Genomic DNA, 10,102 nt, shown 5'->3' on the forward strand with positions numbered 1-10,102 from the left:
TGTGATCTGAACATTTCCATGCCCCAGTTGCCCCAAAAGATTCTTTGGTTGCAAGCTGTCTTTTAATTTCCTTCTCGTTTCTGCTGTCTTACTCAATCTCTCTTTTTTGCTCTTATACTTCTGTTACTGCTCTTCAGTCTTTCTGCAAATCCGAAAGTATTTCTAGCTCTTACTTCCTTAGAGTGCTCCATAGAACGAGCCCAAGGCTTCAGGTGATAGCAGCTGTTCAAGCGTGGGAACTATAATGTATGCTAAGATCAACCCTTTTATTTCCAATAGTTCTTCAGTACTCTTCTTTCCCCTCTTGTTCTGCAGGCTAGTGCGTACCGTAATACTTGTCTTCGATTTCAACTAGAGCCTGTTTGGATACTGAAGAGCTATAATGGCAACGATGAGGTGGAAAAAGTTCTTTTCATGGTCAGGTCAATTAAGGTTTATTTGTACTCTTGGGCACTCACAACTATATGGACAAATATTATCTGTGCTGCATTAGGAAGCACAAAAAAGATTTCGCTTGTCAATAATACTGCGACTGGCCAAGTCTAGATTCTTCTTAAATCATCCTGGGGTTAAGAGCAGCAGACCTTTATGTTGCATTTTTGTGGAGTTCTTGCTGACAAGATTTTCAAAGCATTTCTGTCAAAGAACAATGGGGCTATAATTAGTGTTATTGTTATTATTTTAGTGTTTATGTTAGTGTTAGTATTTTAGTATGATTTAAGAAGTTTTGTGGTCTGAAGTCTAAGCAGATGCCTAAGTGTTGCGTTTGGAAAAGGTCCCATTGAACATTGGTAACATTAATGTGGTATTAAACCATGTAACAATATGCAACGATTAAACATCTGAAAAATTATTTCCATGGAAAAATGTTGATTCCCTAATGTTTGTCCATACATGCAGCAAAATCAGATGGTGTTATAAATTGAGAAATAAATATAATATCAATTGTATGAGGCAAGAGTAATTCTTTTCAAGCAAAATACTAATAAAATAGAGAAATGGCCATTTTATATAGAGTCTGGTCCTACAGATGTTCAAATGACTATTTAAATGTCATCTGGTAATCTTTACTTAGTGAAAAAATGCAGAAATTCTTCTCATAATTTTTAGAGAATTTTACAGAGACTTTGTCTTCACATTTCTTTCAGTGAAGTTTTGTAAATGTCTTTTCCCCATGCCCTTCTTAACTGACTTTCTAGGCAGATGAAATTAAACATATTAAACATATATATCTAGATGAGTCTGCCTGGACTGAAGGTACCTCTTTGGCATTCTTCCTAGCACATGACTTAATTCAATCATGCACTCATTCATCTTTATTTTTTCATTTGCAATCAAAATATGACAACAGAATTGTAGATGTCAGTGAGATCCCAATCAGTAAATTCTCATTATTCTGAGCCTTCTTCCTACAGGTACATGAACCAACTTTCTATAGTGTTTCCAACAATAATAATTTGAATTGTGAAAGAAACAATTGCTGAAGAGTTTTTCTTTCCCAGAAAGTCAAATTTAAAAAACTTTGGCCATGATAACTTGCTGTTTTCTACATTCTTAGGATTATGAATATAGACTCCACTGTTCATGATTTCCCTTCCCCGTAAACTCTCTCTTGGGTTGTGAAAAGACAAAGGCCAACTCTAATTCTCAATAAAGATGTAATTGGCATGCTGGCATTTTTTTAAAGTCATAATTCATCTTTCTTCTTCAGGATGATTTTTCTTACAAGTTCTGTAACATAAGGCCTTATTTCTTCAATAGAGACAGTAGAGTCCCAGGCCTTTACCACTTTTCCATCGGGGTCCACCAGATATTTCCAGAAGTTCCAGGTTGGTTCTTCTCCTGTGGAATCTACAGGGGAAAAAAAAAATGTGGAAAGTTAGAAAAGAAAACCACGTTAGCCAATTCCTGATATTTGTTCATGTCAATTTGATGATTACACTCTCAGAGGAAGAAGGAATGTAAAATTAAGAGGGAGTTCAGCTTGAATAATAAGATTAATTTTCTGTCAGACAGGGAGCTTTAACTAGACAGTAGCCCCCTGGAGACTAATGGAAACAGTCAAGCTTGAGACAGACAAATAGGAGAAAGCACTATAATCAGTTTAAAGTGTATGTGCATGTGTGTGTGTGTCTGTGCTATGTAGATAAATCTGAAACAGCTGAACATTGACAGGAAAATAGAATTTGGCATAACAGTGTAGCTGTATGTATCCTCCCCTCTTGCTGGTGCAGGATTTTTCCTCCAGAACCACCCAGTATCATGTGCTTCAGAAGAATGTTTCAAGAAGTGCTACATGAAGAAATAACAAATTAAATTGTTCCACCAGGTTTCCCCCTAAACCTCATCTACTACAGTTTTCCTGTCCATGACCACATACTCTTACATGAGTTGCATTCTTATCCTTTACTATTCTGCCACATGTCTAACACAATCTTCAGAATTTTCATCAGACCAGGAAGCCTCATCCCACTAATAACACAAGTACAGACGCTACAGACAAATTAGAGTCTTTTTCCCATTGAGTATACATTGGGCAAAATTTCATAAGGAATCAGAAAATATGTCAGAGTATCATCAAGACACAGCCAGACCTACACTGTTGACTGTCTTGTCATTATGCTGCAAAAATACACCACTTCCAGCAGCCTCTCTTTGCCTGTGGATAAACAGGGAATCCAAAGTTTTGTGAGTTTCATGTGACATGTCTGCAGTGACAACTCTGCTGGGCAAAACAAAAATGGAAGTATGTGAAGAGGATTAAAGGGAAGTTTGGCTAGCAGAAGGATCCCTGCCTGGCACCTGGAAGGAGGTGTGCTTGGGGAAGTCAACACCAATACTACCGACACTCCTTTAAATTCAGTGGTATGTGTGAGAACACTGTGGTGCCAGAGAGAAGCAGCAGTGATATGGTCCTTGCAGAGTGCAGCTCAGGTGATACTGTGTCATATTGGGCTTTAGTATATATCGTTGCTGGAAGACATTTCCTTCACTTTGGATAAAGAACGACATTTTAGTTTAACATTTAGAGCATTTGTTAAGTGCAAGAAACGTAGTGCCGTGATAGAGAATATCCTGCAATGTGGTGTATTTTGTCAGTTGTCTGCTAAGAACCAGCAAAAGCTCTTCATTGCTAGCTGTAACGCAGATTCAAACTGGAGGAACTGTACAGTATCACCATTCCAGTGCTTGGCAGGGAAGGAGGAAGGGAGTACTCAAGAACATCTCTTAGTCCCTGTTTTCATTTTTTGATTGTTGAAGTAAATTACTTAGGTGTTTTGCTTCCACTTATCCTACAGCTTTGATACGAATCTTATAAATTCAACCTGCAGCAGTCACGTCACAGGAGAAGCACTTATGAGACTACAAAATGGAAAAAGGAAGATCAGATGTTGTATGCATACAGGAGACCTGTATTCCAGTTTATTAGACTTGTCTTTTACACGGCATCTGTTACCATAGTGTCTTCATCCCTGGAGATTCTTCTTAGAAGGTTAGGCAAAGCTGTCAGCTGTCAGCTACCTTGGGCAGAAGGATAGACTACGTGACTTCCCACCTCTCTGAGCCTGACAATTCTGCACTATGATTCTGCGAACAAAGTTGCAGATATCTTTTTTCTGTCAGATGGTATTTTTAGTCAGAGGAATTCTACACTGGGCGATCAACCCCACAATGTTCCAGATTACTCACCAATTAAGTACTTGAAGGCAGGAATCGCACCAGCTCCACTGACGGCAATTTTGCTGAACATAGGAAAGGAGGCACCATAAGTCTTTCGCGCGAAACTCTCAATTTCTTTGTTGGTGTCTGGTTCTTGCTGCCCAAACTGATTGCATGGGAATGCCAGCACATTGAAATGGTATGGGCCCAGGTCTCTCTGTAACTGTTGCAAGGCCTTGTAGTGGCTGTCTGTATACCCACACTCACTTGCAACGTTGACAACTAGCGACACCTGAAGAACAAGTGAGATTAAAAAACATGCTGGACATGTCAGTTTTCCAACAGATAGGCTGGGATGCAGATTATTTTCAAAAAAATGAGGATGTCTAGAGAGCTGTGACCGAACACTTATATTTGAACCTACATTGAGTTCTATTCACAATAGGAAGATTTATTATTCCTTTTAGGTATTCCCACTTGTCAACCATGAAGCCAATCAGCAAACTGCTAAGCAATCTTAATTCTCAGTGTACAGAGAATCAATGTTCCTCCATTTTGCCTTTTGGATAGTTTCTAAGCGTATTTAAGAAATGACCATTCCCCTAAGGTGTACACGAAAGAAACTTGCAAATTAAAGGTTTTTTGGTAGTTCATTTTATCTGTAATGAAGCGGCTGTTCTGCAGCATCTTCTCTTGTACAGAATTTATCATCACGAGTGTAGATGTCTTGATCTGGAAGTTAACAGAAGCAATTACACAATTTTGTGTTGGTCTATACAGTATGGACTGTAAAACTTCCCACCAGGTCTAGGGTAAGTCTACTTAGTTGTGACAAAACTACAACAGATTTTGCATAAAGGTTTACTGCCTCAATTACTTAGAGACTCCTGGAAGTGGAGGCTGTGCCACTGCCCTTTAAAGAGTTACTCCTGTGGTTTATCATCTTTGATGTTGTGCCCATGGTGTCATTTGGACACTGTCACCAGGCATCTATCTGCTGGTGCAGATCCAGCAGAGAGCAAGATGCCAAACACAGATGAATACTACAGGAAAATACAAGCACATGTATGGAAAATACATGGTGGAACAGATTCCACCAAGAATTTGATGGGGAAATTAAGTTAGCTAACCCTGAGCTGATACTTCCTACAGTTTCTCAAGGCCATGAAGACCTTTCCATTAGTTTTTGAGATACTTTATCCTTAAATAACTTCTAGAGTTTAATTTTAGACTTACAGTTTTTATTATTCTTATCAATTTTGTGACTTGCCATTCATTCTACATAGGTTTATCACATTCTAATATTTCCTTGAGAGTAGTTTGAAGCTGAATGTCACAGATCCTTTAGATACATAATTTTATTAATAAAAATAGCACTGTGCACTTTGTAGTGATGTTTCTTTTCCATCTAACTACATTCTGTGTCTTTTCCAGACCAGTTTGTAAGAGTCATAAGGCAACATAAATATTATAATACTAAAAATGTTTCTATCACCTAGATTAAAATCATGCATAGTGCAGGAAAAGCGTTATGATTTGGGAACCAAAATTCTACCCAGTTTAAACCGAATCCAGTGGGTTTCTACAGATTACCTATCAGCCTAGAAGCTGGCCCTTCATTCTCAAATTGCAGAAAAAGTTTCAATTCAATTAAAGTAGCCAACACATTCCTCCCAGAGCTAGTACAACAGCAGCTATTCACACAGGCTCTTTCTACACAGGTTTGGAAGTTTCAGAGGAGCTGGCATGTTGCATTAGTGTCAGTGTGAGTTGAAGTGCCCAGTGCCACAAGAGGAAAGCCTGAAGCTTGGAAACATTAATTGACTTGATCAAATTACTTAGTAGGTAACTGCAGGACAAGAAAAAGAAGTGAAAACTCCTGACACCAAGTCTCATACTCTGCTCAATTTAAACTTTGGATTCTGATGGTACTGATGTTCCATATTCCTATGCGTATGTTATTATACACAATATGAAGGTATCTAGGAAATATGAATAGAGTGCATCGAATAAATTGCAATATATGAAAAAGATATGACTGCATGTTAATGGTGTTTTTAAGGACAGAGAACAAACAGGCATATAAAAGCCCTCAATCTGGGTAAGGTGTGGTATAATATGAGGAAATCCCTGGAAGGGGCAGGAATGAGTAAAGAAAAGGCTAAGGGGATGTTGGTGTTTATAGTTTCTTTCATTAAACATTAACACTGTTTATTTTGTACCATCTATAGGTATATGGCTATATTTAAAGTGGTTTTGGAGGAGCGCTGTTTTCCCTGGAAGACAGGTAATCTTATAAAGCAGAAGTTAATGTAATCTTCTTTGTGGTGTACTGTGTCAACAGAATATAATCAAAGCAATGCTGGTATGCTTGCATCTGAAATATGATCTGGAGCCATCTAGCTAACTTCCAAAGCAACACATGCATTCAGACTGCATGTACGAGCTCCACCTGCAATTTTAAATTTAGGCTCCTAAAACATCCAAAGATACAGTGTATAATCTCAATTTTTTTTTCAGAGAAGCAGTAATAATTTTATGATGCATTCCTGTTGCAGACTGCCAACATTTCAAATTGAACTTACATATTGGACGTAAAAATTATTGGCAGTTCTGCTCTTTTGAACTGATGAGTATTTACCAAACATAGTGACAATGGTAGTTTAGTACGATTGTAGTAAAGATAAATCATAACACTAAGAGTTGAAGTCACATGTAGTTCTTTCATATGAAATTCTAGAGGCTTTTTAAAATAACTTTAAGACTCAGCATTGTCATGATGCAGAATATACCTCACTGTATTCATGTCTATTGGTACTTTATCCCAAGTACAACAGTAGTGTGAGAATTTATCACTGGAGGTTTGGGGGAAATAAGGTTGTGAAGGTATTATGTTCATATTATAAGGATGTGAAAGATGACTTGCCAATTAAAATGGTCAGCCTTTTATGACTTTTACTTGATTTTGAAGTTAGGAGGGCTTGGAAGAATTCACTCAAAAAGAAACAACTTTAATTTACAGCTGTTTAAAACCAGTGATTACTCAGCATGGTGGCGAAAGGCATGGAAGCTCACACCACAAATGGTGTAAACTTCCGAACGTTCTCCCACAAAATAGGAGGAAACTACACGCAGCATTTCTTAGAATGGCAGACACATTCTGCTTCTCTTTTCCTTGGAAAACAAGTGTTTTATTACTGAACTTCATAATTTCATAGTGCAAACCTAAAAGTATAGTGACATATGTAATAAAAAGCCTTTCAGGATTCATTAGTATTTCATAAGGAATGTTTAAAACGGTTGTTTAAAAATCTTTACCAAGTTATTGTTCAAGTGTCTGGTATCAGAAGTGATTAAATGCGGAGATATTTTGGGGTCTATATTTGATTTTTAATAAATAACAGCCTCTCTTTTTGCTTTCATGGAGAGGCTGTAACTTTGACTTCCTACAACTATTAATGATTCAAAGTAAGTTCAATATGCCTCTTAACTGACTTTAGGCTCTGAGAGTGCAAGTCAAGTACACCACCTAGTGTGCAGTGCAAACAATTCATCCTGGACCTTACAAAAATGACTTAATTTAAGCTCAATTCTGCATTGGCCATTGTCTGTCCTCTTAATACTGTCCTTTCCTTCCCTTTGCTTCGAAAACGCGTGCATTCTAATAGCTCATTTATTTATCACTGCAAAAATAGGTCTTGGTTTTCTTAACATTTACACCAGTGTACCTCCGTGAGGAAGACGTCCCTGGAGAGATTTATGAATCTGCTAGCAGCTTCAGGAAACCCTTTGTGGAGCTGTTAGCAGAGAGAGTGAATACGACACTTAGGTTTTCAGACCTGGAGATTCTTAACTGGCTCCATCTGACTGATGGAAGAACCAGCCCCAAGTGTCAGATTACGCCACCTCACAGAGCTGTTACTTTCATGGAAAAAAATAGCAACCCTCCATACAGTAATTAAGTAGCTATACTCTGTATTTATACAAAGTCAGTAATACCACACTCTCAGACTGCAGAGAGCTGTGATGCAAAGTGCCTACCATTACTTTCAACAGTAAAATAATACTTGACGTTGTTATAGTGCCTAATGCTTCTACGTTATTATCGTACCTTTGGCTCACAATTTCCGAAGCGTGGCACTAACACGGCTTAATTATACCTCAGCACACTGTAGTTAGCTGTGCGGTAGGTAGGTAGATAGGTAGGCAGGCAGGTGGGTAGGCACTATTATACTTAGATAGATATGAACACAGCAGGGAACAGCAGATGCTTGGGAGTCCTGACTCCCAAACAGAACCTGGTTTTGGTAAGAATATGGCCTGTTACAGCACATCTGACAGAGATCATAAACTAAAATATCAGCTTTCTTGAATTAGATAGGTGGATAGATTAGATAGAAAACTAATCTTATTCAGATCTTGTTGATTCTTTTCCAGCCATGCATCACTGCTCTTCGTTTTTAATTTAGATATGTCAACATCAGTATGGTAGCCTGGAAAAGTCATAGGAGGGTGGCCTTCTTGCACACCACAGTAAAACAGACAGCTTTTTTCAGTTGTGGTACTCATTTTTTTTTTTCCCAGTCATAGTAGGCCTCCCTTTCTCTGCTTTCAGGTAGATGATAGCAAATCTTGTAGCATGTATGCCAAATTTTTAGCATTCTGGTAATATAATTTCTTATGCCCCCATAAAAAGGCAGTACTCCCTCATTTATTTTTGGTATTTTTATTGATTTATTTGCTTTATTTTAATAGCTTTAAAATATTATGATAAACTTATATCTTAACATTACTTATGTAACTGGAGATTTAAGCAGGTTTAAGAAATAAAGGTTAGTTTTAATTAACCTTTGTTCTGACAATGTAATGACAGAAAGGCATGTGTTTTATTGCTCTAATTTTCTCTAAAACTGTGCACATGCATTGTCAAACAGCAGCTAGCCTGAACATTTATAGGCTTTCTGATGCAAATCTTCTTGTACCCTACAGAAGCAGATCATCACTTTTTTTGGAATAAACGATTCTGTATGGCCTAGCAGAGATCAAGGAGTGCCATTTGCCGATGGTGTTTGCTTTTCCAAGGTGTGGCTCTCGAGCTTTCCCTTACGAAAGTCAAGCCTTGAGGATGGGCTGGTATCAGGGCACCACTGGTGACAGACGCATAACCCTAACCTGGCCTGCTCATGAGACAGCAGGGCAGGCTCTGTACCTAGTTCCAGAGGGGATGAGCACCCTCAACTGTCTGCAGGGTGGCTGTAACAAATTCCTCTGAGTTCCTCCTTTACTCCTTTCCATGTGAATTCTGTCCCTGAGGTAGCGAAGCTACAAGTGGTATTTGCTTATTCAGACAGATTTGCAGATGACCTGCAGACAAGCATGCCCCAGTAATGGGATTTATTGACAGAGCCTTTAGAAGGAACTCCTAAAAAAGGCAAATACTGCTTCATATTGAATAAGTTCCATAGTTTTTCCAATTTGACTGTGCATCGGGCCAATTCTGCTCTATCCACATTGTGAACAGAGGGAGAGGAGGACTTTGACCAGATAAGATTCAGACCTCTCATTTGGTCCAAATGTACAAGTATCCTTTTCTACTGAGCCTATGAAAAGGTAAATCTCCTCCTGTGGGCCTTCTCTGCCTTCCTGACGGTGTTTTAGTGACCTGCTGCTGTGGAATAGTGAGCTCAGACACACTGTGTCTGAGGAGGAGGGAAAGGAATGTGGAAACATGAAGGTGGGGACTATGGGTGAATGTGAGAAGCAGTGCCTGCCTTTCTGGGCAGCAGCTAAGCTGCTGGACTGCCTGGCTGTATCGCAGATGTGTCACTTGAGAGCTAAGGGTGGCAGTTGCAGGCTTTATGTTGAGCTTAGCTTCCGTAATTTGTGAATGTGTCTATGAGAGCTTGCAGTATTACGCCTCCCATGTGCTATGTTCCCTTTCACTCTTCCATAGGTACTGACCTAGATGGTCAAACCATTACAAAATAATAAGATAAAATAAAATTAAAGGAAACTGTTCTTAAAATGGGAAGGAAAGCTCCACCTAGAGCTCTGTAATGTAATATGTAAATAACATTTAAAAGACATCATAAAAGTGTATGTGTGTCTACATGCGCTTCTTCATAACTCTGTCACACTAAAAAGTAACAAGCAGAATAGCATGATGTTGCTACAATTTCACTACACTCCGATACTAAAATGTCTTTCACTTTTTTTATAATTACAGTGAAATCTATTAACTACATTAGCCATTGATTAAATCCCATCTTTTCTTTATTAGAACATTAAAAAGGGATGGGATTTAGGCAAAACTAGATTACTAAAAGTCGTGCAGTTAAAAGGTAGAAATAAGCTCCAAAAGTAAGTTATACAAAGTTCCTGAGCTTCAGCTACAATAGGCACACCCCGGTGCGACTACTCCTGTTGAAGAGAAAGCAAGCAG

At 38.5% G+C, this 10,102-nt stretch overlaps 1 protein-coding gene across 1 annotated transcript in view; it reads right to left on the reverse strand.

Moving 5' to 3' along the window:
- Positions 1-1,468: 1,468 nt before the first annotated feature.
- Positions 1,469-10,102, reverse strand: part of GPX7 (glutathione peroxidase 7) — a 9,230-nt gene continuing 596 nt past the window's right edge. The window contains exons 2-3 of the mRNA XM_010131099.1: positions 3,691-3,952; positions 1,469-1,851 (exon numbers count right to left, since the gene is read on the reverse strand). Coding sequence (XP_010129401.1) covers positions 1,688-1,851; positions 3,691-3,952 — 426 coding nt within the window. The 3' untranslated portion in view covers positions 1,469-1,687. The remainder of the gene's footprint in view (positions 1,852-3,690; positions 3,953-10,102) is intronic.

This window comes from Buceros rhinoceros, unplaced genomic scaffold (assembly GCF_000710305.1).
Source record: "Buceros rhinoceros silvestris isolate BGI_N320 unplaced genomic scaffold, ASM71030v1 scaffold15602, whole genome shotgun sequence".
NCBI lineage: Eukaryota > Metazoa > Chordata > Aves > Bucerotiformes > Bucerotidae > Buceros > Buceros rhinoceros.